At 58.2% G+C, this 27664-nt stretch overlaps 1 protein-coding gene and 1 long non-coding RNA gene across 8 annotated transcripts in view; one reads left to right on the forward strand and one right to left on the reverse strand.

Annotated features, from left to right (window-relative positions):
- Positions 1-5877: 5877 nt before the first annotated feature.
- FOXP4 (forkhead box P4) overlaps positions 5878-27664 on the reverse strand; it is a 51295-nt gene continuing 29508 nt past the window's right edge. Inside the window, exons 3-17 of one of the 6 annotated variants that reach the window (XM_047733112.1) lie at positions 26188-26283; positions 19935-20057; positions 19267-19347; positions 17623-17770; positions 17320-17533; positions 16936-17040; positions 16066-16153; positions 14924-15007; positions 14625-14832; positions 14467-14543; positions 13479-13580; positions 9924-10045; positions 8927-8993; positions 8285-8454; positions 5878-7844 (exon numbers count right to left, since the gene is read on the reverse strand). In XM_047733112.1, coding sequence (XP_047589068.1) covers positions 7697-7844; positions 8285-8454; positions 8927-8993; positions 9924-10045; positions 13479-13580; positions 14467-14543; positions 14625-14832; positions 14924-15007; positions 16066-16153; positions 16936-17040; positions 17320-17533; positions 17623-17770; positions 19267-19347; positions 19935-20057; positions 26188-26283 — 1833 coding nt within the window. In that variant the 3' untranslated portion in view covers positions 5878-7696. Of the gene's footprint in view, positions 7845-8284; positions 8455-8926; positions 8994-9923; positions 10046-13478; positions 13581-14466; positions 14544-14624; positions 14833-14923; positions 15008-16065; positions 16154-16935; positions 17041-17319; positions 17534-17622; positions 17771-19266; positions 19354-19934; positions 20058-26187; positions 26284-27664 lie in introns of all 6 variants that reach the window. The other 5 variants (XM_047733115.1, XM_047733111.1, XM_047733114.1 and 2 more) reach the window with 5 other exon arrangements.
- LOC125102218 (uncharacterized) lies at positions 18160-24578 on the forward strand. Of its 2 annotated transcripts, none has more exons than XR_007128072.1 (4): positions 18160-18359; positions 19834-20016; positions 22470-22579; positions 24540-24578. It is a non-coding gene; the product is annotated as an uncharacterized LOC125102218 (long non-coding RNA). The 2 variants fall into 2 exon arrangements; XR_007128073.1 differs by lacking the exon at positions 18160-18359 and adding an exon at positions 19653-19715.

A 27664-nucleotide genomic window follows, 5' to 3' on the forward strand; every position in this document is an offset into this window, starting at 1 on the left:
ATTGAAAGAGAGACCCCCACCTCTGCCCCCATCTCCTTTGCACACACTGACTCCTGATCTCATCCCTATCCTTGGAAACTGCTGTCTTAGGGTGCCAGAGGCTTCCCATTGCCAAGTCCCATGGTGGTGTTGGTGGGGGGCTCTTCCGGCCCTGAAGCCCATGGACCCCACAGCCCCATCACTGCCTCAGGACTGCCCTCCCTCCTGGCTCTTCCTCCTCCTTGACTGCTGACCACGGCCACCTTCCTTCACAGCTAGGTCTTTTGCCCTAGTGTCCAACGTGAGTTCAGATGTGCCCCTCAAGGAAGTTCCCTCTCCCCTTCTCTCCGGTCCCTCTGCACGGGGGCAGCATGATGTCCTGCCCAGCCCGCAGGCCCCGTTGAATACTTGACCTCTTCCTTGGCCCTGGCCCCGTTGAATACTTGACCTCTTCCTTGGCCCTATCTTAAGCCCAGAGGGGTTGTGAGGATGAGATTTCCAAGGTATAGGACCCAAACCTTGCAGCCATTCTTTTTTTGGGTTTGTTTTTAAATGAACTCTTCCAGGCTAACAAAAGGTATAGGGAGAAAGAGGATGAACTCCTGTGCCCCCACTCCGAGCTCAAGAATGAATTATCCTCAATATACTGGAAGCCCCTTGAGTGCCCCACGCCCTTCAGTTCCCTCCCCTCCCCTCCACAGAGAGGCAGTGACCTGAGTTTGTGCCCTCTCAGTCCTCTAAATTGTTTAAATGTTTGCTACACGTTTGCTATACCTGAAATATGGCATTATTAAGCCTGTTTGCAAGCATTATGTAAATGGCAATACTCTCGTTCTTCCACTTACTTTTTCTTCCCTCACATGTACCCTCGGATACAAGCTGCTCTTATGTATTCCCTTTCTGGGCAGGATAATGTTCCCATGTGAAAACGTGCTATGCTTGGAACAGACCTTTACATACACCCTGGGGAGGCCATTCTGGGCTTCTCTTCTCTCACGCAGCCACCCAGTCCCATCTTCTACTCTGTGGTTATTCAATGAGCCCCCTGACATCATTCTGCAAAGCACCCTCCCCAACTGGGAGTTGGTCACCTGCCACCCAACGGAGGCGGCCACCTGGCCGGCCCCCACCGCCCTGGCGTTTCACTCAGGCTGTTCTCCCACAGCTACTTTCCCTTTAAACCTGACATCCATCGGTCATTGCCTTGCTCTCACCTCCTGGGCTCGCTGCCCCATGCCCCTGGCTTGGACCCCACGTTCTTGGCCTGTGGGACCCCCGATAGCCTGGCTCCCGCCTCCCCAGCATCATCTTCCAGTATCTCGGCCCCTCAGGGTCCCCCCACCCCCGAACATCCTAGCCAGTGCCCCCCATGCCTCCACTCCCTTACTCCCCCTAATGGTGAGCTCTCCTACTAGCTCATTTTCCTCCAGGCTCCTTGTCAGCCTCATTGTCTCCACGAGGCCTGCTCTGAACACCTCCAAGGGCCAAGCATGTGGTGTTGGAACCACTTGGAGGCCAAGCCCACTGTGTTTATCTGAATGCAAGTCTGTGCCCCTCTGAAGGGAACTCTTCAAGGACATGGGTCATGCCTGGAAGCCTACCCAGCAGCCTCAGGAGCTCGGCATTTATGGGGTCCTACAGGGCGTCAATCTGGGGTTCATGCTTCCTATCCTCTGTTCCTCTAAATCTCCCCTTCATCTCCGGCCTGGTCAGGGCTCCTCAATGCCCTGTTAGAGATAAGGAAACCCACTGCGGTTTCCTTCCCTGAGGCCTCGTCCTGTGCCAGGGGATGTGAATGGGCTTGACAATGACAGTGGCAGGCACAGCTGCGGGCCCGTAGGACTCCCTGCCCATGTGTCTCCTCCCCTGATTCAGCACACTCCCCCCTGCCACAAGAACCTTCTCCTGGCCCCGCGGAGGCTCCTCTACAGGCCTGAAATATCTCTCCCCTCCCCACAACATTTCCCTTCCCTAGCTCTAGCCTCTCCTCCGGGAAGTCCTCCAGGAGTGCTCTGGTCCCCTACACCCTAGGGTCACTGGTCTTGTACACCCAAGACTACATTTTATTAACAGCTATTATGTGTTGTGGCCCTAATATGGGCCACTTTTTAAATATATCATTATTCTTCTCAATAAGCCAGAGAGGATCATCTCACCGTCATCCACAGATGAGGAAACGGAAGCCCAGAAAGGTAAAGACGTTTCCCAGAGCCCCAGAGCTAGCAAGGAGCAGAGGGAGGACTTGGACCCTTGTTGGGCTGATTCCCGCAGGGCCTGAGTTTTCTTCCTCGTAGCTCTGGACACTCGGCCCATCTCCAACCATTTCTCAGCCAGAAAACCAGCTCTTTGCGAGCAGAGACATGTCCTGTCGTTCTCTGGTGTCCGCCTGCCCCTGCCCATCCCTGCGCTTGGCCCCTTCCTAAGCCCAGGCGGTGTCTGCCTAATGTAGACAGTCTGAGCTCCGGGTTTGAGATCAGGAGGGGCACTGACCTCTAGAGGGGGTAGAAGCCTCCTAGTCTGGGCTGGAAGCTCCAGGGTGCCAATCCCACCTCTGCACTCCCTCCTCCATTAATTTGGCCCACCCTCCCCTGTGCCCTGGCCCTGACCCCTCCTGGTGAGGACTGAGCGCCTTTTAGCCCCAGCCACCACCATGAATGACCACCTTCTTGGGAGGGGCTGTTTTTCTACACTTTCGATCCTGAGGTGGAGGCCGGCTGCAGGTGTGGAGAGGTCCTGGGCCTGTGTGATGGGCTGTCTCTGTGACAACCACGTGCCCTGTGTCCCGGCCCCAGGTGTCCACAGTCTAACTGCAGGCTTCCAAGATGGAAGAGACCTCTGGGTGTAAACAGCCTGCATAGCGGGCAGCACATGTGCGTGCCCGTGTGCGTCTGCACACATGCTCAGGTGTGCGCGCGTGTGTGGTCGCTGTGAATTCTCCACCTCAGACAAGGGCCTCTTTGTCTTCGCTGCTCTGACGCGCTGCCCCATCAGAAGGCCCCCGGTTGCTTATTTTTATAGGGTGTTCCAACTTTCTCTCTCCAGTTCCCTCTGTCCCACAGCAACTGTTCCAAACCCCGACTTACCTCATTCTGCCGAAAGGAGGATGGCTGCTGGGGAACTAGCCCCTGGCTCTGAGGTGCTCTTACCTCAGTTTCCCGACTGGGAGTCTCCAGGAAGAGGTTGGGGGGGGAGCCAAAGTAAATAGCATCGCTACAATGCTGAGACTATCACTGAGCCTGTTTCCTCATTCTTAATGCTTTATCTGTTCACCTCTTCAATTCCTGTGCCTCATTTTCCTCATCTGTAAAATGGGGATAATGATGGCATCTGACTCAGAGTTGTGAGGATGACATGAAAGATAAAGTCCCTAGAACTGTGTCTGGTACACAACGAGAGCTCATTAAATGTTAGTAATTGTTACCATCAAACATCTTTATTGAGCCTGTCTTCCCGGTGTACTCGTCTTCAGAGACCACTTTTTTCCAGATCATTCTCAGCATTTCCCCTGCCTTCTCCCATTGCTGTTCAGACTTCACAGGTCACTGAGTTGGAGAGGTCCGGGAAGCCCACAGACAGCAGAGGGCCCTTTTGCGCCCTGGGCCAGAGCGGTTGAAGGGTTGTAGTTCTCCTAGGAGGTTCAGCCCCTCCTCCCCACACCCTCCTCCTTTCCTCCTCTGACCCCCAAGTATGCCCAGAGAAGCCCAAGGTCCGCTTTGTCTAAAGCGCCCTCTGCTGGCCATTGGGAAAAGACCTTGGGCAGGGGTGACCAGTTATGGTAGAGGGAGGAAGGAGCTTTCCCAGTGTGAGGGGAAGGGGGTCTTCTGCCCTGTGCAGAGCCCACAGTGCTTCCTTCTAACCCCTCAAATTTCCGACCTGGAGAAGCCCTCCTTTTTTGCCAGCCTGAGAAGAGGTTCAGCGGAGAGCTTCCCTCTCCCTGTCAGGGAAGAATGCTAAGACCAAGATTATGGCACAGACAGCACTAGCGACCTGCCCCCATCACCCGGAACAGCAGTAGGAAGGAGAGACGAGACAGTAGGCAGAACTTCCTGACAGCAGAACATGAGGGCTTAGGAGGGCTCGTTCTTATTTAGAAGAAGGTCATGGGAGGGGGCCCCCTGGAACCTGTGAGATCAGTAAGAAAATGAGTTATGGAGTTGTAAGCCCGGCGCACTCAGAAGGTCGTGGCCCACAGCAGTCTCCTGTTGCTTATATTACAAGACCCCTCTCCTCCTCAGTCAAAGCCAGAGATAGATCCTCACTCCATGTCCAAGTGCACTGACCAGACATTTGCTGTACCTCTGGGGAAGGAATTAAAAACAAAACCCAAACCAAAACTCTAGTCGAAGCAGGAGAAACTGAACTTGGACTGTTGGAATGACTGTTGTGGGAGTGAGGCTGGGCGTCATGTCTGGTGCAGGAAGGACGTCCGTGGGGGTAGTCTGTAAACCAGAGACCACCTTCTCCCAAGGTAGACTAAGGGAGCAGGGAGCTCAGCAGCAGACACCTCTGGATTTGGGGCTTTGGAGGGGGCTGATGGGTCCCCCAATGGGAAGTGGCGGCATGAAATCGTAACTAATTGTTTTATTACGTTTCAGGGGAAGCTGCTGTCGACACAGATGACAGAGCAGCTAGTTCTCCGGGAAGGGCCAGCCTGTGGGTGGAGGCTTGGAGGGTACTCAGACTCCAGGCCAAGCTCCCCTGGCCTGAGTTGGCCAGGCCCTCTGAGATGCCCGGAGGAATGGGGAATTCACCCCAGGCTCGTGCAAGTGTCTGGAGGATTAGGGCCAAGGCGAGGAGGTGGTGTGGGCAGGGGTGAGGCAGAGAAATGGGAGAGACGCAGAAGATAACAGATCAGATGGAAAGCTGTAGGAAAGGACAAGACAGTTCTGAGACAGAAGTCAGCGAAGACTCCCATTTCCAGATCCCCCTTTCCCACCCCACTTCCCCGGGTCTCCCCTCCCCAAGTTTGGCTTTTGGAAAGTTCCGGCAGTTTGGTGGTTTGGGGGAAGGGTGACTGATTCCAAATGGGTTGCTTTCTCCATACCCGCCCTTCTACTTCCCTGCTTCCCCTCAAGGACACACATTCTTTCTTGGGGCCCCTGCCCCAGCATAGAGGTCTGGGGGCCATGCCCTTGAGGAGGAAGTGTTTGGAAGGTGCTGAAGAAGGAACTGGTAGATGAAACAGGTGGGTGATGGGCTCTGGATGCTGAGGTGGACGGGTCTCTCCTGCTGCAGGGAGAGGCAAGGCTGATGGACCTGTCACAACACACCTTCGGTTTAACAGCTTAGGCTGGCTTCCTTCCTTCCTTTCCTCCCCTAATTGTCCAGGGTGCCCCTACCTGTGCATTAGAGTAACCCCTTTTCTGACCCTGAGCCCCCCAGGACACCAGCCCCACACCAGGCGGCTCACACGCACCCCCTTACAACCCCAGCCCCACACGCATGTGCGCACACACGCCCCTAGCCAGGTAGCCCCTGTGAAGATGGGGTGATGGGCCCAGAAGGGCACCTGAGCCTGCAGGGGGACAGACTTCCCGTCTTCAGAGCTGGTGGCCCTGTGGCAGGAACCCTCTCCAGCTCTGAAGGAAATATACCCCCTGAATACACCCTTGGAGGAAGGGGCAGGACGCACAAGAAGGAATTGTGACCTTGGGAAAAAGCAGAGTGACCCAGAGACCTGCTTTGAGAGAAAACACCAGAGAACGTGGGTGACAGTGGAAGTGGGGGGGCAGGAGGAGCAGAGAGGGCCACCCCCCCACATCTGGCCCATTCATGCACTCCCAGAAAGCACCCCCTGGGGGGCTCCCACCGTCTGCCAGGGCCTGCTGCCCTCAGACCCCAGAACAATCTTTCCACTTTCATGTCCTTCCCCCCCTCACCTTGGTGACACACGCAGGGCCCGGTGAATAGAGGACGTTTAATATTTCTGTGCTGGTCAAACAGAACACAGGTGGGGAGTACATGGGGAGGGGGCGGAGAGCCCCCTGCCTCTCAGGAGGGGTGGCTTGTGAAGGGGTGTATGTGGGGGGTTCTTGGGAAATAGTCCAAGGAGTCTTCTCAGCAAAGGGGCCTGGCCTGGGGTATCATGAGCATCCAACACACCCAGTCCTTGGCCCAAGTTGGGGTCCCCCATAGGGGGTCTGTGGAGTCTTACGTTTTTGTTTTTTTTCCCAGCTCCTCTGCTGGAATCCACACTCCCAGCGTGATGGGGGACTTGGTCCTTGCGAGGGGTCTGGAGAGCCCCCAGAAAGAAGCCCAGGGTGGGCACTAGGGCTTGAGGTCCACTGCCTGAGGACAGGGGAACCCCTTGGGGTGCTGAGGGCAGTGCACCTCCTTCCTTCCGCCCTCTTGCCTTCCTCCGGGCTGGCCAAGAGTAGAGTGGGGGTGAGCAGGGCCCCCAGCCTCTACTGAGTCCCAGGGTCCTCAGGGGTAGGGTGGAGGAAGGGTGGAGAGAGGGTCTGGGCCACCAACAGACACTGTAAACTTTGGTTTAAAACAATAACTTAAGTGGAGGGAGGGCTTCCAGCCTGGGGCCAAGGTCGGGGAGCAAGGAGGAGTAGGGGTTGCAGGAGGCGACAAAGGAAAAAGCCAACAAAAAGTTTTGGTTTTTGCTTCCGGCATAAGAAAGGTCTTTGGTCATCGGTTTAACTGGGGGGGGGGGGGGGGGGGGGTCAGGGAGGGGTGTGAAGGGAGGGTGAGGGAGGACTACAATGGGGGACCTGTAGGCTGGGGGTGACCCATCGGGGTCACAGCAGCCACCTGCCCCTCAAGCCTGGTTTCAGCCCGGCCTCTCCTGGGACAGAGGCAGGATGCTTCTGGTGGCTCTGGCAGCCCCTCTGAGCCCAACTCCAGCCTCAAGGGCCACGCAGCTCCTTTCAGCAGCTCCCCCTCCACTAGTACACCCAGCACAGACCCTGTCAGTAGGCCAGTGCTGGGCCTCTTCCTCTGTTGTGGGGGATGGCAGAAGCTGAGGAGCACCCCGTGAAGGGGGCAGAAGCGCAGTTCAGCTTGGTTTCTGTCTCAGGTCGAGGGCAGGGTCTGGCCGGGCAGCCTTGCTCCCACCGACCCCCACAGCGCACACAACTTCTCCCGTCCCCAGCCGTGGCCTTGGAGTAGGCATAGCAGAGGTGGCCGGTTTCTTCTGGGGATGGTCTGAAACTTCAGCACCCCCCACCCCCCGCAATGCCCTAGGCCAGGGCAGGGGCGGGAGTTGGGGGGCAGCGGGGAGACTTCACAGTACGGAAAAGAAGGTGGAAGGGAGCACAAATTGGGAAAGTGGGGGGCCTCCGGCCAGAAAACACTGCCAGAGCCAGGTGCGAGGGGCCCTGGGTTTGAGAGGGGTGGCTTAGCCCCGCCTGCGGGTCTCCACGGGCGCTGAGGGGCCCTGTAGGGGAAAGCTGGTGGGGGAGGAGGGCCCTGCTGCTGCTGGTGGTTGGGGGGAGGCGGTATTCGGATGGAGGGGAGGGTGAGGAAGGGTCTGGGCCCTCCGAGTCCTCTACCGGTCCCAGACCAGGGGTTCTGTGTCCCCTCGGGGGCGGGACCGTCCCTGCCCCCGAGCGTCTGTCAGTCAGGTCACATGGGGAGTTGCTGGCCCAGCCCCCCCATCTGAGTCCTGGAAGTGCCTTGAGGTTTGGGCGGGGCTGAGGAGTGGGGGAAGGTGGGGCCTGGGTTCCGGAGGGAGGGGTCTCACCCCTGCCCAGCCTGCCCCTAGAGGCCCTTAGGACAGTTCCTCTCCTGGCAGTTCCTCCTCCAGGTCCCTGTCTTCTGGCAGCCCCGCGGTGCTGGGGTTGGGGGGACCCAGGGGAGGGCCCGGCCGCCTGTCTTCCTCTGCCTCGGCTGGCTCCTCTTTCACCTGCACCTGGTGGCTGTGAAGGGATTGTGTGGCCACCTCAGGGGCCTTCCCCTGCCCCTCAAACATCCAGAATTTGGGGGTGCAGTGGGGGTATTCCCAGGTCGCCTCCCCAGGACCGCATCATCCCTGAGCCCCTGGGGCCTGATGTCTTCGGTCTGATCTCCACAGGAGCTCTCCTCTGAGGAAGGGGGAGGTTGGGAAGGACAGAGGCGGCCTCAGTAGGCAGGAGGGGAGATGAAAGTAGAGAGGAGGAAGGAGAAGAGGAAGAAAGCTGCGGGAAGGAGGGGAATAAAAAGGGGGAAGAGGGAGGAGAATAAGAAGGGAGAGAGAGCGAGGTCACTTGTCCTGGGAAGACAGGTGTGTGTACATGGGGGTGTGTGTGATAAGATGGGGATCCCACCTGCAGGGGCATCTGGGGGGCACTGGGGTGGGGGCTCCATGCTGCATGCTCACCTGTACTGGGGTGGGGAGAGGCGAGGGGGGCTGCTGCTGCCGTTGCTGGGCAGTGGCTCCACGGGGGCACCCACGTCTTCGTGGCTGAGGGGCAGGAGGCTGCTGGCAGAGCCCGGGTTCAGCATGCCAGGGCTATTGAGGAGGGGGAAGCTGCTCTCGGCCAGGGCAGCCTGGAGGGCACAGGGTTGGTCCAGTGAGCCAGCTCCACTTGGCCCAGTGGGTCCCTGCCCCACCCCCAGCCAGCCTCCTGGAGTCTTTGTGCCCTGCCCTCTGGAGGACAGATCATGACCCTGACCTGCTGCCTCCCAGCCTCCCTGGGAGCCTGGGCCTAACCGATCCCTTAGAGGGAGGGCCAAGAACCCCTCCCCCGCCAAGACTGGCAAACCAGGGAACAGGGCCCCACTGGTTATGCCAACCTCCCTCTTTGCTCTCTGCTGTGCCCGAACCCAGCCTTGACAGCGGAGGTGGGGGCTGAGCCCCAAGTGGGGCCGGGGCAGAGGGGTGGGATTCAGGTCCCCCAGAGTGGTCTTCACCCTTCTGCCCCTCCTTGGACAGATGGGTTCTTGGAAGGGGAGAGTGGGGGAGGGTCAGCGTGTGGGGGGGGGGCGGACAGCCAGGGATCAAGGCCCAGGGAACACTCACCTGATAGCTGGCGTTAAGTGCTCCGTAACTGAGGCCCGAGATCATGTTCTTGACCAGGGTGGGGCTCCTGGAAGACAGAGAAGGCACTGTTTGGTTCCTTCACTCACTTACTCCCCCTTCGCAGTGCAGCCCTGCGAGGCCCTGCTCATGCCAGGGACCATTCCATTCCTGAACCTAGGAGGCCAGAGTAGGGTCAGCACCACCTCTAAGTCCTATTCAAGCCTCAGGTTGATGGGGCGCAGCGTGGAGGGACAGCCCTCTTCACAGCTCCCAGGTCCAGGCTCCCTGGGGCTCTGGGGCAGGTGCAGTATCTTGGAGCTGGCAAGGGGGAACATGGATCCTTTCCCATGCTGGTCTTCACATCATGCCACCCCAGCGGGGTTTCTCTGCTGTTTCTGGGGTCCAGCAGGTCGAAGCTAGAGCCCGGATAGGCCCACATCTGTAATACCCATGTTATTTTGCCATCCTGAATTCTGGGACATCTAATAGCCACGTGCGCTGCTGGTCCCCGTGTGCTCCACACCAAAGACTTTTATGCCCGGGAATGTGTCCAGGAGTTGGGTCGGGTAAAGCAGTGGCTCAAGGCTGTCCCTCTACCATAATGATGAATCCCCTTTCCCCATTTACAGAGCATCTAAGAGAGGTCAAGGAACTGGCCCAAGGTCACACAGCCAGTGAGAAGCAGAGGTGCACGGGAAGCCAGAGTTTCTAGCTGGCATCTGTCCATGTCCCAACTCTGGCCACGGGTACTTTGGGTCTCTTTCTCTGATCCCAGGCTCCCAGGCTCCTTTCCTCAGTCAGAAATAGGGACAGATCACCTGCCCCTTCATGTCACTTCTGGATTCTGGACTCCCCTGCGCTCCTCCATCCCTCTTCTCCCCACTCCACCTCCAAAGGAGGAAGGACTGGGTACACAGGCGAGTCCTGGAGAGAATGGGGGAGGTGTCCTGGTCCATGCTGCAGGTGGGTGCCTCTGCTCAGGGCTGGGCCTACGTACCCTGTCATCTTTGGCGGCCTCCGCTTCTGATACTCGCGCTCGTCCACAGTCCACACGGCGCCCTTGACGTTCTCCACGCGCACGAAGCACTTGTGCAGGCTGAGGTTGTGTCGCACAGCGTTCTGGGGGTGTGATGATGGCACATGCTCAGAGGCAACCTGCTCGGCCCCTTCCCTGCGCTGGCAAGCACACGGGGACGTCCCCGCCCCACCGCAGCCCCACCACTTCCCACCTCCCCAGGCCCAGGGCCACGCAGGCTGCCGAGGGGGAGGAGTCCCTCTGCCTCTCTCCTGCCCTTGACCCAGGGACTGCCAAGGTCTTCACTGCAGACAGCCCATTCTATGATTGGCTCCCCTTCTCCCTGCCGTGTTTCGGAAAACTCTGTCTACCAACTGAACACTACCCGGGTAGAAATCATGTTTTCCCAGCACTGATCAGGCACACGCAGCTGTCACTCGGGACCCCTGGTCGCCGTGGGCCTGCATTCGGGCCCTGGCCTGTCAGTGAGCCTGGGGCCTGTTAGCTTAGGTGCATGTAGCATTCCCACAAGGCTTTACAAGTTTTGGAAATAAATCAGGAACCCTCGCTGCAACCTTCTTCAGCCTCTAGGAGTGTGGGAGCCATGGCTTTGAGGATAGTTTAAGAGCAGGAGGCATACAGCAGGCCTCACATACATACTTGTTGAAATATACTGGGAGAAAGAAGAGCATGGATTTGGTAGCTGCGAGGCAGAGAGAGGAGAGAAAAGAGGAAAAGTCACCTTGTCGCTCCTACCTCCTCCTGGCGGGGTGACTTCAGGAATTGAGGCCATCTGAATTGTAGGACACTTGGGTGAGGGGGGGGTCGCTTGGCCCAAAGCCCCCACCCAGGGGGGGGCCTAGATAAGGGCCCGAGCCCACTCATTCCATGTCCCTCAGTCCTGTCCCTGTACTCTCCTCAGCTTCACCACCGCTCCCCACCCATCCCTGTCCCTGTTACCTGTCCTCCCTCAGCCTCCCCCACTGCCTTGTCCCCATCCTTGTCTCCTCTTTACATTTCTAAACGGGGAAGAAAGCCGGCAGGGCGGGCAGCCCATGCCCCTGGAGATCCCCTCTCCCTCTCTCCCTTCCAACTCTTGCCACTTGCAACTGGCCCGATTTCATTACCAATTTTAATTTGCCTCTAATTAAATCCTGTGTATTTTTCCGACTCGCTTGCTAATCCACGAGGGAGGCGGGCGGCTGGAGTGGAATCTCTTGGAGCGATAATTACAAAGGGCCTAATCACGCCGGGGCTCCTGCCTCGGAATAAATTTGCCCGCATTACGGGGCTCCGATCCTCCGCTTTGCAAATGAGAATGACCCCAATTTCCGAGGATGGCCTCACCGGGGCTTTTTTCCCTCATTTCGAAGCCTGATTCGTGATGAGAGACTAATTCGTTACGCTGAAACATTAATGGCAATTTAAGGGGTCTGGCGGGGGCTGCGTAAACAAAAGGATGGGCCCACAACATGGGCCCTGGGAGGGGATGGACACAGGGGGAGGGCTGGGGGGGACCATCAGCTTGGCAGATGGCAGCTCTGTCCCCGGATGAACGGCAGCTGGCCTGGCCCACGCTGGCTCCCGACCCTTCTGCCCCGGTCTGAAGTGGACAGCATCTCGGGGTGGGGGCCAGAGAGAGTGAAAGAGGGAGAATGGAAGAGGAGGAGTTGAGGAGAAGAGGGACTTCAAGGGGCAGATATATGGGTGGCTGGTGGAAGTCGAACAGTTAGGTGTAGATAGGGTACATTTCCCCAGGAACATGAATGAAGCTTGGCTGCAAAAGTCCTGAAGGTCAAAGTGGACCTCAAGCTAAGAGAGATTCTGCTGTGCCACAGGGAGGGGAGGACACAGGCAGTGCCCGAAATGGCAGAAACAGCAGCCGAGCACTGTTCACTAGACAGGTCGCCTGCTCGTTCAGCTGGTGTTGTGCTGGGACCTATATGAGGCGACGGGACGAGGAGGTGAAGACCCCGGGGGTGCGAGACCACTGGGATGATCCTGGCTGGGCGACCATGGAAGGGGGCATGGAAGGCCTAAAGGAGCTCGGCTAAATGGGAGGGGTTTCAAGACAGTCCTCGAGGGGTTTAAGGAAGTCACCCAAACCAGCTTCTCCTGATCCCAGAGAAAGGAGAGAACAGGAAAGGAGGGTAGGGGGGGTGAAGGGCACTGTGCCCCTGAACTGTCTAATAGAAATGAGGTTCTCTACTCTCACCCCTACAGGTAAAGGATTAACCTGCATTATGAACATAAACATTAGATAACAATCATTAACGACCCTTTATGTCTGTATAGGACTCTATCTTCTAAAACCTGATATCCAAACTGTCCCGGAGGCTGGAGACTGGACCTGGTGGTCCCAACAAGGCCCTGCCAGCTCAGGGAGAGGGCAGGACTGTGGTTGGCAGGAAATGACATCACTCAGAGCCAATCAGAGCCGCCGTCCCAACCTCCAAGCCTCTTTCCCCAGCTTTGAGAATTGGGCGCGCAGGGATATGGAAGGTCACGGAGCAGTCTCTCCTGCTGCGGTTAGCACGTTTTGGGGTTAGAGGAGACTGGGCCCTATGCAGACCCCACCCAGTTGGGCAGTGGTGGGGAGGGGGCCTCCGTGACACTTGTTGAAAGCTGGCCGCTGGTGGTGAGGTAGCCTGTTTGGCTGCAGCTTCTGAGCTAGCCAGCAGGGGGACTCAAGAGCCAGGGATCCAATTAAGCTTGTGAGCTAAGGATTCCTTCCCTGCCTCTAACCTTCCCCACAGGGCGCCAACGCTCCCTTCTCCTTCCCTCCACCCCCTCCCAATTTAGATATCACTTTCCACTCTGCTGCACAGACACTAATATTCTCACCCATCAGACAGACAGACAGACAGACAAACACACACCCCTCCCATCTTGGCTATGGGAAAAGGAATGGCTGAGTGCCCCAGTCCACATCTCCGTGTCCCATTTTTTAGGGTCCCTTTCTTCCCTGCCTCTAGTCCCCTGAGAAAACTCTATGGCCGAAGGTGCTGAAATGACTAATTGGATGGAGACAATTATCTTCCTGCCGCCATGGCAGAGCTGGGGAGAGTACGGGGGTGCCTGTGGTTATGTCTCAGCACGCAGTCCACAGGTCTCGTTCGGCTGTCCTTGTGTCTGTGCCTGCACACGGCCCATCCCACCCCTGGCTCCAGAACAGGCAACTTTAGCCAAGGTACCCAGACCCTTAGGTCTGGAGAGTGTCCTGGAGAGTGTCACCCCAAGCCTCCCTAACAGGCTGGGGCACTACTAACTCCTGGAGGCCCTACTTTGTGGGGCCTATGGGGGGGTACTCCAGGGAAGAGGAGGATTTCTTGCCAGAAAGCAGGCAGCACAAGGCTGGAAAGAAGGGGCTATTAAGGGGCAGTTAGAGAACATTCCATAGCCCACGCTGAGGTGGGGGTGCAGGGACCTATGGTGCGGCCCAGGCCCAGCTGGGGCCATTTCTGCAGAACTGAACCTCTGAGGGGATGAAATGTGATGTGGCCTTGGTGTCAAGGGGATGAGGGGAGCATGCCTCACCTTCCAGGTGGCAGTGTTTCTCCGGAAATAGGCGAACATTCTGGTGAACCAGTTATAGATCTCATTCAGGGTCAGCTGCCTGTCGGGGGTTTCCAGAATGGCCTGTGGGCCAGAGAGAAGCAGAGGGACCCTCAGTCTGAGCCTTCAAGGGTCACAGGCCTGTGCTCTCTCCCTCCTGCCTGGCCCAACTCCCACTCTGAGAACAGAGGACGCCCGCTACAGAGGCTTGTGGACAGGACTGGTGGGTGTCGTCCATCCCCTGAGTGGGGCAGGCTGCTTCCGGGCTAGGAAACATGAGCTGTGAGGGCTATGCATTTGTGCAAGGAGCACATGAATTCCTTCTGGAGGGCAACTGGTGTCAAGTGCCCCCACTCTGCAATGAAAATGAAGTAGTATTCTTGGGAGAGAGAGAGCCACAGGGTGGGGGTTGTTTACAATTTATCCTGATTTTGGCAAAGGGCTCCCTAAGCATGAGGTGGGGGTGTGCGCATGTATGAGGGTACCTGTGAGGATGCGTGTGCCTGCTGGGGGGGTCACAGCAAGAGGACATCTGTGCAAATGTCTATTCATAAGAATATTACGTGAGCATCAAGGATGTGAGTGAACAGAGGGGTGTGTGTGTGTGTATGTGACAGAGAGAGAGAGGGTTGGTGGGGAGGGAGGGAGGGAGAGGCAGGCAGGCAGGTGCAACCAACTGAGTGACCCTGAGTCTATCAGAAAACAGTCTCCTAGAAGCATGTGTACATGGAAATGAGAGAATGAACGGCACAGTGGGTGTAAGCAGCAAAAACCCAAAGAGACGCCCACACGAGCGGCACAGACTCAGATGGAGGCTGGGTGAGAGGCCGTACAGCCAGGAAGAAGCCCGAGAGAGAGAGGACAGGTGCAGGAGGGGCTATCTCTCCTCTGGCCCCAGGACTCTCATGGAGGCTGAGACTCCGAGATGGGGGTTCAGCCTGGGTGCCCCCCCATCTACTTCCATGCTCACCTGACGGATGAGGGAGGCGTAGGTGAAGGGGGGCCTGACATCGGCGTTCTTGTAGAACTCATGATTCTGGGCCAGCTCTGGGGAAGAGAGGCAGAGGGTGGGGTAGCCGGGATGGGGGATCCAGCTCGGGGGGAAATGACCTTCCTGGCAGTCCTTACCTGAGGAGATGGGGGAGCAGAACTTGTCACTGCTCCTCCGGCGGGCGGGGCCCCCGCTGTGCAGGGAGGCAGAGCTGAGGCCTGGGGGCCGTAGAGGGGTTACGGGGGCAGCAGCCGAGGTCGGAGGGTGCACGAGACCATCTGGGAACGAGTCTGCTGCGGAGACGGTCACCTTGGAGAATGAGGAGGAGCTGGGGACTGGGTTCAGCTGTGAGCAATGGGGAGGGTGCTGAGCCCAGAGCCCAGGGTGGGGGTGCCAGGGGTCCTGGGAGGGTGGCAAGGAGGGGAGAGTCACTCACGGGCTGGTTGAAGGGCTTGGGCTCAGAGGGCCGCATGTGCAGGTGGGCCATCATGGCCTGCAGCCTCTCGCTCTCCTTAGCGAGCTGTGGAGAGGGGGGAGGTGAGCCAGGGCTGAGCCCCCAAGGGGTCCAGTCCTCTTCCTCCTCCACATCCCACCTCTTCCCAACCAGACACCCGAGAAAACCCCTCTCCCACCATTCCTCTTCTTCACATGTCAGCCTCTGGCTCCCACTGTCCCCTGCTCCTAGAAGGCCTTGGCTCTGCTCCGTCCCCTGCTACCCTCGAGGCCAGGGCCTGGGGCTGCCGGCCCGATGAAGGCCTCGCCACTTCTCCTCCAGATCGTGAGTCCCAGGCTCAAGCTACAGGTCAGGGGCCCCCTCGCTAACAACACATGCTTTTTCTCCTCCTCCAAGGCAGAGGCTGTGGTTGAACAACACCCAAGTTCAGTGGCACTTGTGTGTGAGAGGGGCCTCACCACCATGAATGGAAACACAGGAATGGATGAATGATTCATTCACCCCCATTCATAAATTCAATAGGTCTTTCACAACTACCCTCTCAGGGCAGGGCGCTCTGCTAGGTGCCAGAGGGAAATGGGTAAATGTCCCTCACTCTGCCTGCTGGACTGTCCTGAGTACTACAGGGTGTAGACTCGGGGGCCAGACCGCCATGCTTCTGACCCTGACTCGGCCACCCGCTGGGGTGAGTGACCAGAGCAACAAGTCACTTCACCTCTCTGGGCCTCAGTTTTCCATATCTCTAAAGTGGGGATGAGAATAGCAGCCGTATACAGCTGTTTAGAGGATTCCCGGAGTTCTACAGGTAACGTGTTTAAGTCAGCACCAAGTAAGGGCTCCACATGTTAGCTGTCAGCACTTTTATGGTTTTTACACGGACGCTGCTCTTCTGGGACTCCCAGCAGATACACCGCAACCCCCCCACCCCTTGGCTTGCTCCTGAGACTCTAACTACAATCACCTCATGGCCTTGGCACTTAGGAGCAAGAAAGCTTAAGATGACCCCTGTCCGCAAGGCCCTCTAAAGCCCTCCTGGGATGTCAGTGCTGAGGGTGGGGCCGGGCCTGGCGTCCCCCGCACCGCTCCCCCGCCCAGACCGCCACTGAGCATCCTCAGAGCTGCACCTGGATCTCCAGCTGCTGGACCACCTGCATCTGCACCCGGCACTGGGCTGTGCTCCGGTCATCCAGGGCGTGCTCTGTGTTGAGGTGTCTTTGGGGCAGGAGGGGGCAGAGAAGACACAGTTGGCCCTGCTTTGCCTGTGGTCACCACCCTCCCATCCCGCGCTCCCAGCCCGCCCACGGCCTGGAAAGCAGACAGACCAGGAGATACAAAGGGAAAGAGGTGGGAATAAAAAAAAACAAAAACAAAAACGGGGCAACAGGGCAACCAAGGAAGCCGCCTTCTCGTCAGCCTCCTTTGATGTCTTTGCTAAAATCCCAGCTACAGAGAGATCTAATTGCAAATGAACTAATTAAGTAAACCTCTGACGAAGCGTGAAAACAATTTGTTTGACCCTGATGCTGCAAGGGTCTGGGAGACAGCGGAGTTAATCAGTCAGTGACAGAGTCTGGCACGGCAGTGGCAGCTGGTTGCCTCCCGCCCTGCCTGTCCACCGGCCTTCCGGCCTGTCACTAGGCTGTCAGTCTCTTGGGCTGAGTCTGGGGGAAGCAGGGAAGGGCTACGGGGGGGGGGGGGGGGTGTCGTCCTCTCCTGCTCCTCACACCCCCGCACTGAGGGGCTCTGAGAGCCTGGGTATGGGGTTTACTGAGGCTGCGGGCCCCTGCAAATATAGATGGAGGGCTGGGGATCAGGGAGCTGGTGGGGGCAGGGAAGGAGCTAGGCTAGGCGCCCCGGAGGGGAGGACAGCAGGACAGCTGGTGGCTAAGGTCCAAAGAGGGGCAAGCTAGGTGGCCGGCTGGGGGGCGGGATGAAGGGCCCTGTGGAAAGTCTGCTGTTGGGTTGGGGGGATGGAGGGTTGCGGTGACACCTACTTGATAAACTGGCCCAGGTCTTCACACAGGGTCTCACAGCCTGGCCACTTACACTCTCCGTGTCCGTAGAGGGGGTGGGAGCCTGGCGTCTCCTCGTGGGAGGAGCTAGGAGAGCAAGAGAGAGGCAGCAGTCAGGGACCCTGGAGACCCCAACGGCCCTGGGTCCAGCTCGGCCAGGACCCCCTGCTGGTGAAGTTTCTGTCCCTCACATGGGTTTCCCAGAGGCTGAGAACAATGCTGTGTGCCCTGGGAGAGGGGTAAACTTCCGGGTCCACGAGCTCCGCCTCCCCCCTCCCTGTCCCTCACCCAGGGGTGCCATCTCTTAGGGAGCAGGGCTGCCGCCAGGCAGGTGTGCAGCGCCCTCTTCCGGCCTGGGCCCCGCACCTGTCTCTCCGAGGTGTGAGCACAGTGGGCTGTCCGTTGGGCAGGGTGTGGTGGGAGAGGGAGGGTGAGACTTTGGGGGGGGCGGCAAACGAGGTAGCGGTGGTGGCTGAGCCGGTGAGGTCCAGCCCCTCCTGCTTGACGCTGTCCTCGGCGGGCTGCCCGGGGGCACCCTCGCCCTTCCACAGCTGGGGCAGGTCCGTTGGGCACACGGCTGCTGCGGGAGAGAGAGGTGGGAAGGCTGGCAGGGCCCCAGGCACCCATGGAATGGGGTGGGTGGGGAGGTCTGGGCTGGGGGGCACTCACCTTGCGGGAGGGTCTGGAGGGGCCCTGAGGCTTGGCCGGGCTGCAGGCTGACCAGCCCCTGTCTCTGCAGGTTGAGCAGATGCTGCTGCTGCAACTGTTGCATTTGCAGGAGCTGCTGCTGGAAGGCCAGCTGCTTGTTCCCCAGGGCCTGGTGGGGGGCCCGAGAGGGCGGGCCGAGAGGGGTACCATCAGCCTCTGGCACGCCCTCCGGCCCCCACCCCGCGGCCACCCCCTCCCAGGGCCTCTCAGCCCCTGGAGCTGTCGTAGTGGCGTCGGCCGCTGCAGCCTCTCTGCTCCCGGCCCAGCTTCCATAGGGCTGCATGCCTCCTCGCAGTAAACACACGCACGCACGCACCACGCACGCACGCGCGCAAACACACACAGCAGACCCAGACGCTCAGCACGACGCCCTCCCTGCTCCCGCCCCCCTCCTTCCGCCTCGGCTCCCCGCACCGCAGCTGTGCTCGCCTGGAAAAGGGGGGGGGGGCTCTCATCACAATGATCGATGAGCTTGTCAGGCTCCGGGGGCCACTCCCTTCCCACATGCGCGGGTGCCCCCCTCCTGCGCCGAGGAGGGGGCCTACCCCCTCCAGCTCCTCTCTCCTGCTTCTTAGATACAGGGAATCAAAGAGTCTGACGGGACTTTAAAAGATCCGCATCAGCTGGTCATCGGGACACAGGCCTGGGGAAGAGTCGCATCTCTACTGCTCAGGCGCACACTTGCTCGCTTGCTCACTGTAGGTCTGGAGCTCCATCTCTCCCTCTCTGTCTCTTGCCAGCGCCCCCCCCCACCCCCACCCCAGCCTCCAAGCCAGTCAGTTCTTCACACAGGCACCGACAAGTCAGCCCATGAGCAGGTCTTTGCTGAGCCCCAGGAGCCAAGCTTGTGCTGGGTGCTCGGGAGGCAGGGACGTCTCTGCCTGGCCCCCTGCCCTGGGGGTGCAGTGGAGGGCTAGCTATTCAGTAAAGCCAGCCTAGAGAAAATGCAGGGAAGGCAACAAGGATGAGACCTTGAGGGGGAGGCTGAGGGCACTGGGAAATGACTGGGAGTCAGCAGGGCAGCCTTCTGGGAAGAAGCCACCAAGGACCTGGCTGTGGTTAGGCCAGCAGGAGGGAGGCACATGTCTGGGACATGGAGGGGGAGCTCAGGTGCCTGGTATGGAAGCTCAGGGCACTGTGGCTCAGGCGAGGCCGGGGAATTCTCTGGAGGGGAAGGGCCTGATATTACAAGAAGTGGCAGAGGTTGGGGCAGGGTTGGGGGGAGCAGCGCAAGGGGTTTACTGAGGGACCAGAACCCGGGGGTGGGGGAGGGTGTGTGGCGGGCTGAGGTGTTAAGTCACTAAGAGACAAGTGGGTAGGAAAGGACCTGGCAACAAGGCAGCTGGTCATGAGCAAAGGACACCGGAGGCCCGTCCTCACTAATCCGACAACATGAGGCAAGGACGGAGTGGAGACGTGGGCAGCTGGAGAACTGTGCACCCTCAGTTCCCATTCCCCCCTGCCCCATAATTCCCTCCCGGTGCTTCCTGATCTGTCTCCTATGCCCGAAAGGCAGTTCTCTCCTGGCCACTGTGGGGCTCCCAGCCTCTGGCCAGGAGGGGCCCGGGGCAGCCGTCCTTTGAGGGGGCACGTCAGGCCCCTTACCTCTTTGGGTTGCTGCTTCCCAGCCTGCTGTTGGGTGAGAAGCTGTAAGTGAAGCTGTTCTTGCTGCTTCTTGTAGTACTCCTGCAGCTGGGTGGGAGGTGGAGGGGGGCAGGGGTGCGAGTGGGTTACCACGGGCCGGGGACTGCGGACCCCAGAACAGCCCTGGCCCTGTTGTGACGGGGCTCCTGGAGGCAGAAGTAGGGAGTCTCACTGGGGTGGTGAAAGAGACACCCCGTGGGGAGATGCCTGCTCTCCTCAGTCTGCTCTGAGGGTCCCCAGCAGGGCCTGGGTGGGGAGGGAGCGGAGCAGGGACGGGGGTGGGGGGAGCTTCACCCCACAGCTGTGAGCACCCCTGCCTCTTTGTGGGTCTCCTGAATCCATCACAGCGAGATGCCGGGATGTTCCAGTACTCTGCCCTTCCCTGGGGTTCTGGATACGGAGGTGGGCAGGTGAGACGGGGAGCATGGGGGTGCCTGACCCCTGACCTCTCCCCAGCTGCCCTGGAGGAATGCAGATCCATCCAGCCTGAGCGGTCTCTCTGGTTTCTTCCCCGGCTTTGGCCAGCAGTGATGTTGGCAGTAAACAGGGTGCGAGATGGGAGGCTGTAGAGCCTCCACCACCCCACCCTCCTCTCTCCCACCTCCTAGCTGCCCTGGGGCCAGACTCACCTGCTGCAGCATGAGTGCCTGTTGCTGCTGGAGCAAGGCCTGCAGCTGTGGGGGCGACAGGATCTGCTGCATCTGTTGGGGGGTAAGCATCTGCGGCGACATCATGGCCACCGACACAGGCACCTGTGGGATTGGGCCCCATTAGCCTGTTCCTCTCACTCCCACCCACAGTGTGGCCATGAGCACCAGAGGGAGATGCTGGGTTCAAATTCTGGCTCTGCCACCTACGGGCTGTGTGTCTTTGGACAAGTGATTTACCTCCCTGTTCTCCATCCCCTTGTCTCTGAAGGGCAAGTAAAAACAGCGCCCACTTCTTAAGGCTCTCATGAAGATCAGTGAGCTGAAATTTCAAACAGAACCCGGCACACAGCAGGTGCCCGGGAAGGGGGGGGGCTGTTATCGCAGGAGGCACTATGTCCAGGGACACCAGTCGTAGAAACCAGATCCATGCTTGGCAGGCTTTCTCCCTTAGGGATGGGGATGGGCAACACCTAGCCATTCCCAGTTCTAGCTCGGTATATGTTCAGAGAGCGTGATGTCCATGGTGGGCCTGGCCGGAGAGCAGTCTGCGGTCCCCATGGCATGAGGACCTGGATTCTGGTTCTGATTGCACACATATCACATACCCTGGCATGGCCATCGGCAGGGCACACACATAGCCAGAGCTGACCCAGGGAGGGCCTGCCACGGCGTACGTAGGTGTTGTCAAGTCAAAGTGCGCTGGAAAGAATACCAAGCAGGAAGCCGGGACGTGGGCTGCTACTTCTAGCTCTGGGAGGAATCTGCTGTGTGCCCTCCAGGCAAGTCACTTGCAGCCACTTCTGGGGTGTTAGTTTCCTCAAACGCTAAACTGGGAACTGAACCAGTGGAGATGACGCCTTCCGGCAGGAACAGGCAAGATTCTCAGAGTAGAGGAGCTCTCCATGCCCTGCCCTGGCTTAGGCCTCTGGAGGAGGCTCAGAGAACCTAGCTACCAGCTAACAGGTTCCTGGAAAAGCACTAACATCATTGTTTTCTCCGCCCCACCTTCCTGAAATCCCCGGGCTTTGGGGTAGTCATCGCCAGGGAGGCCCAAGTGGCAAGGCTGTCTTGTCCCACTGTTCTGGCAGGACGGGTGCCCTGATGGGGCTCAGAGCCCAGTTGGTCTCATCTCCCCTCCTGCTGCCAAGCTCTCGAAGCACCCCGTCCCTACCCCCAACCATTTCCCACACACAGCAGGCACTCACTGAGCGTTTACTCCCCTGAACTGAAAAACCTACTCCAGCAGCTCAGAGGCCCCTTTGGCAGCCCAAGGGTGGGGAGGGAGGGGTCCTGGCGGCCCAGGCAGGGAGTATCCTGCTGGACTTGTCTGGGCAGGATGTGACAGGTTATATCCTCAAGGGACTGGTGACCCCTGTCACCTCCCCCCACTCCAGCCTCACGGGCAGGGCAGGGGAGGAGGAGCTGGTGGAGGGGGAGGGGGAGAAGGACTCAGCCTCAAACCACCAATTAGGGAATCCCCAGGAAGAGGAGTGGCACAGGAGGTGTAGTGGGTCCAGGGACTTGGGGGAAGTCCCAGGGCTCCCAATTCTTCTTACACCTCACCCCAATAACTTGTGGCTGAGCCCCAGCCCTGGGCTCTTCTCCTTTATCTCAGCCATCTCTGTGCCTACAGCCCTGGCAGGGACACACCCTGGCTCTTTAGCGGGGAATGCTGTGTGTGAAGGAAGGCCCCCCGGGCCTCTACAGAGGAGCCTTAAGTGGCAGGGTTGGGATTCAAGCCCGGGTCTGTGAACTCCATGGCTCCTGGTGTTTCCCTGTGTCCACACTGATTTCCCTACCTCGGAGCAGATTCTGAGGAAGTTTAGGAAGTGTGGGTGGAAATTGAATTATCCAGGGAGTGGAGGGGTCGAGGAGGCTGGAGAGCTAAAGGCTAACTTCCCTTTTTACAACTGTACCTGGAGGAGACCCTAGAAAGCCAGGCCATGGGGGTCTTCTGGCCTTCACTCTTGGAGGGGCCTGAGTGAGGGGGCAGACAGTGGCACAGACCCACACCCTTTGCGGAGGCAGCCTGTGTCCCTTGCTGGGTGCCCTTGAGGCTGGGAGGCCGCTCAGCCGTCCTTTTCTTTTCTCCTCCTTCGGGGGTGCCCACCATGGTGGCAGGGAGCTCAGAGTCCTGGATTTCTGAGTCAGGTGACCTAGGCTCTTGTTCCTGAGGCTAACTATTCTTTGAAATCACCTCACCTCACGTTTTCCACCCAGACCGCTAATTGCTAATTAGGTGCCTTTAGGCACTCTGCTAAATCTTCACAGCAAATGGGGAGGGGGGTAGGGTGTCTAATCATCATTACCATTTTACAGATGAGAAAACTGAGACCTAGAGAACTTAAATAACCTGACCTGTCCCCAAAGGGACAGTGGGAATAGGGGCAAGTGAAAGTTATTTGTAGCCCATTAAATTCTATGCAAATGTAGAGAAAACTACTTTGTAAAACATTTGGGTTTTCCTCTTCTCCTCCTTTCACTCTCCTTTCTCCATGACTTCTCCAACCCCAGAAGGCACCGCATGGCCAGGGCCTGACCTTCTCATCCTGGGAGGACTGAACTGGAGATGGACATGGCCCAGGCAGGGAGACAGCCCAGACACCATAGGGCTGTGAGTCACGGTGAGTGGCATACAAGAAAGGATGTGGCATTTCCTTCCTTGGGGCTTTCCTACTTGGATGCAGGGGAATGGAAGAAATGACCTTGGAAGGCCTCCCCAGCCCCCGCCGTCCCTGCCAATTGGCCGAACAGCTGGCCGCACAGCTGGCCGGAGAAGCGGCTGCGGAGACGCCTGGATTGCCTTGTGTGTACTAGTCTGCCCGGGGCCCAGGGGGTCAAGAGAGGTCAGGGAGGGGGCTGCTGAGTGCTTGCTGAACTCCTGGGCTGGCTGACACCATCCCTCCACACCCCTCAGGGTTCTGAGGACAGAGCTGGAGCTCCCCTGGTGTCCCCGCTGACCCCTCGCTAGGCTGGGATGGGTCAGGATAGACACTGTCAGCTTGTCAGCTCAGCAAGGCCCATGAGTCACTGTCTGGAGAGTGGCCAGGGTGGCTAAATGCTTACTAAAGGCCTGGCAGTGTGAGCCGTGGGCTAAATGCCCACAGCTGCCTCCAGCCCCTCCCGCAGGGCCACGGCCCAGGCCCCTGGGTCCTCTCCACCCACAGTATGTACAGTGTGCTGGGCTGGCTGGCGGCTTACAGAGAGGATGCTTGTCCGTGGGGAGGCTGAGCACCCCACGGATGCAATTTGGTGTTAGAATCAAGGACCCAAACTCAACCCCTGAAGTGTGGTCTAGGGTCACTGGCGCAAGTGGGGACACCAGGCCGAAGCTTGGTTTAGGTTAAACTCCCTTGCAGATGACCAGAAGGAAGTCCTCGGACTAGTTCTGGGCTGAGGCTGCAGCAAGGAAGAAGCGGTGGGGCACCAAGATGAGTTTCCAGAAATTCTGGAAGGGTCAGCCCCAGGGGCAATGACAAGCTGCATGGAGGCTGGGCAGAGCTAAGGGGCCTGGCCCTAGCCACCATCCCCTCTGTACCCCAAAACTCCCAGCTAACTTTGCTGCCTTCTGTAACTGACTTCTCCCTGCCTGGGGCCCAGGCCTGGGCACAAACTAGGCCATCTCCAGGCTGGAGCTGGAGACTAACATGGTTCTAGAAACTTCAGAAGCTGGCTCCGGGAGAGGGGAGGTGAGGTAGCCAATCCTGCCTCGCCCTGGGGAGCAGAGCATTGTCATGTGGGGGCCACTGGAAACGGGTGGCCATCTATCTTTTTTCATTAACCACTTCACTTACAGAGAAGTTATTTGAAGGCCCTGGGCCCCACTCAGGGACAGAAGCTTCACCTCCTTAGACACTGTGAACTTAAGGATGGGAATGAGAGGCAAAGAAGGTATCCAGGTTGGAAGAGGGTCCACAGCTGGAGCTCCAGGCTCCTGGGGAAGTTCAGACATGGCCCATGAACCCCATCTCCCTGAACCCAGAGACTCATCTGGCTGGGACTCTGCACCTGGGGACTGCTGGCGTTCACTCCTGTGCTGAGCACACATGACATCACAGCGCAGACATTCAAGTCTAAATTCTGGGGCCAGTTGTTTCGGGTCATATCCTGGCTCTGTCCCTTATTAGCTGTGTGACTCTGGACAAGTGACTCAACCTATCTGGGCCAAGGTCTCCTTATCTGCTCATAACAGCATCTCTAGACCCCACAGGATTGTGAGGATAAAGGGAGACAAATGACACATGTAAAGCACTTAGTGTCTGCCCCATGGTCAGCAGTCTGTAAATACTGTTAGTTTCATTAGTCCTGAGCAAGTATTTGACGAATGGATGAATCAGTCAATGATTTGGAGGAGGAGGCAAGGAGAGAGGAGGGCTGAGAAAAGGATCATTTGCTCTGTCTCTCTGACCAAACCTCCACCTCTTACTCTAAGCCATTCCAGGGTTGCTCTTGTGTTGGGGAAGGGGCTCTCCTGAGGCAGATTCCATTAGCCTCCCTTCCCCTCTCAATTATTTCAGATCTCCTATCCCTCATAGCCAGCTGTAAAGTCCTTTTTTAAAAAAAATTTATTTATTTATTTGACAGAGAGACACAGCGAGAGAGGAAATACAAACAGGGGAGTAGGAGAAGGAAAAGCAGGCTCCCTGCTGAGCAGGGAGCCCGATGCGGGGCTCAATCCCAGGACCTTGAGATCATGACCTGAGCCAAAGGCAGATGCTCAACAACTGAGCCACCCAGGTGCCCCTGTAATAAAGTCCTTCTTGATGCCTGACCTCAGTCCCTCCAACTACCATCAAGCTCCTTCCCTCCTGCCTTGGGTCAGCAGGCCCTCTCTGGCTAGGGGAACATTCCTGTTACCCCAGCCCACCCCTCCCTGTTCTTAGAAGAGGGTGTAAGGCCCAGCCCAGGGTGAGGACAACTCAGAGCAGTAGCCATTTCAGACCCGGGGAAATATGTGTGTGTGTTGGGGGTGGGGGGGGCGTTGGGAGATCCCTAATTCAAAGGGGCCCAGTCCTGACACGATATGGGTATGAGAACCTTCTATATCATTCTGGTGTGAGAACTTTCTCTTCTTCCCATTATTTACCTTCCAGATCTGTTCTCACCTCCCCACCCAGACCACCACCTATCCTGGCCCAACTCCTCCCTCTTGAGGGCTGTCTCATTAGGTTCAAGACTTCTAAAAGAGGACCACTGCTCAGGCCCCACACCCGTCGGCCACCTTGAACTTGTTCAAACCATTTTCCAAACATAAGTTTGTATGACATAAGACTCAGATACTCCTCAGAGCCCTGGAATCTCCATCCTGGGACAAAGCCTTGTCCTGGGTCCTTCTCCTCCCTGCTGTCCTCACTTCCCTCCTTTCTTCCCCACCCCACCCCCACAAACTCCAGAGCTCCTAGCTCAGGGTCGTGCTTACCCTTCCTCCCCTAGATAAACTTCCTTTCAAAGCCCGGCTTAATCCTCTCCCCAATTCGGAGCCTCCCCTGCTGCTGTGGGGAAAGAGGGGGGGTGGAGGAGCGAGGAAGCAAGGCTGCAGGGCCCAGGGGGAGGGGAACTGGCTGCCCGAATCGTGACCGACTCAGACCACAATTCTCCCAAGTTCTTTGTGACAAAAAAGGTAAACAGAAGGCCGGCTTCCCCCCACCCCCCCACCTCCCACAGACCTCCCCTCCCCCAGTCAGCCAGATGGGCCGGCAAGCTGGGGGAAGGGAAAGGGGGAAAAAAGGGCAGATTGTGCAAAGGAAAACAAAAGAGACAGAGAGACACCGAGAGACAGGAAACTGGGGGAGAGAGAGAGAGCTGGTGGGTGAGAGATGGGGAGGAGGCACGTGGTGACCTCAGCAGCTAAGAGAGCCAGGGAGAGAGGGACAGGCCAAGTGACCCACGGGGATGGAGAAACAGAAACCTGAGAAGGGACGGGGACCCAGAGGGTAGAGCCAGGGAAAGGAAGCAAGCAGGAGGTACCCGGAGAAGGCAAGAGCTGACTGCAGACACAAACTCCGAGCCACACACACAAAGACAGGGAGCAGAGCAAGGCCTGGGCCATGGGGTGGAGACAAGAGAAAGTGAAATTTCTTCACCCCACCCCTGCACTGACTGCATTTGCTTCTGGAAAGTTGCCTACTTTGTGGCACTGGGGACTGGCCAGAGCCATCCTCCAGCTGGTCCTGCCCATCCCTCGGGGGGCCAATTTACCCTCTCCACCGGCCTCCCCTGCCCTCCTCCTCACCTGCACGGAAGAGGCCGACTGCTTGCTGTCATTGTTGCCAGGGGAACTCAGGCCCGAGGCCTGCTGCAGCAGGAACTGCCTGGCCACCTGGAGAGCCTGCAAGAGATGGGACAGTCGGCTGTCAGGACAGGGCCTACCTGCTCCAACAAAGGCCTGGAGGGCCTGGAGGGGGCAGTGCGGGATCGGAAGGTTCAGGGAGAATCGGGGCAGTAAGGGGGAGGAAGCCAGGCTAAGGTGGAAGGTTCTGGGGGTGGTGAGAGGGTCACAGGGGCACTTGGACTTGCCCTTAAGCCTATAGGTAGGAGTCCCTGAGAGGAACTGCCAGGGTATGGGGATTAGAGCTTATACGGGCCTCACTCTGGGACCTGAGAGGTTTTGTTGGGCCTCAATGGGGGCAGCAAACAGAAGGGACAGTGGCCACAAAAGGACCCCAGTGGAAAGCACAACAGAGGGACTCCAGGTACTAATACTAGGTAGTACTTGCTGAGCCTCTACTCAGTGTCAGGCCCTTTACATGCAAGATCTCACTGAATCCTTCCTGTGAGGCTGTGAGGTAGGGATTATCAGTTCCATTCTACAGCTAAAGAAACAAAGTCTCCAGGAGGTGAATAATCTGCCCAGGATCCCAGAGTGAGGATCTGCACTCAGGAAGCCTCAGCCAGGTGGCCAGTCTGGACTGGAAGGAAGTAGCACTCACTTGGGGTCACTGCACCCAGCTGAGGGGGATCAGGGCGGAGTCTCAGGTTCTGAGCATGGTGTGACCTTCTGAGTCCAGGGATCTGGGTGCAGGGCCTGGTGGTATGGAGGAATTTGGTCAAGTCCTCAAGGGTGTGTCTGAACTTCCATGGAGTAGCTCTGACCTCAGTGTGGTGGTCTGGGCTCAGGCCCCTGTGGCTTGGACTGGACTGGGAGTTGGCAGGGTCATAGCAGTGGGAAATGCATGGACTTTGCAGAGGGAGCAGCATCTGGCCCATCCCTGAGCCTGGAAGGTGAGCAGTGAGAGGTCTGGTGGGTGGGGGGCTCAGGGAGGGAGGCCCAGGAAGTTCTCTGTAAGGATGGTCAAGCCCTCCATTGCCCCACTCTGGATCAGTGCGGGGTTCAGAGGCAGGGAACATGGGGACCTGTCCTGAATCCACATTCCAGGAGCACAACACCTGTCTTCCCTCATGCTCCCCAGACAGTTGTGTCCAGGCCTCTGACAGGGACTCTGGCATCAGACAGGCCTGGGTTTGAATCCCAGCTGTGGCACTGCCAGCAGTATGACTGGTGTGGGCACGTTACACTGTCTTTGTGCTTCAGTCTTTTGCAAACCCGGGATACCATCCATCTCTGAAACTCCAGGGGGAAAAAAGGACCCAAGCTGGGCACCAAGGCGGTCTCGTGAAGGGTCCGTTCCCTTCCCTTCTCAGGAATGTGGGTTGTCTCCCTCAGCTCAGTGAGCCAGCAGCCAGCATGGCCTCCTGCCCAGCATGCCTGC

The sequence above is a fragment of the Lutra lutra genome, chromosome 6 (assembly GCF_902655055.1).
Source record: "Lutra lutra chromosome 6, mLutLut1.2, whole genome shotgun sequence".
NCBI lineage: Eukaryota > Metazoa > Chordata > Mammalia > Carnivora > Mustelidae > Lutra > Lutra lutra.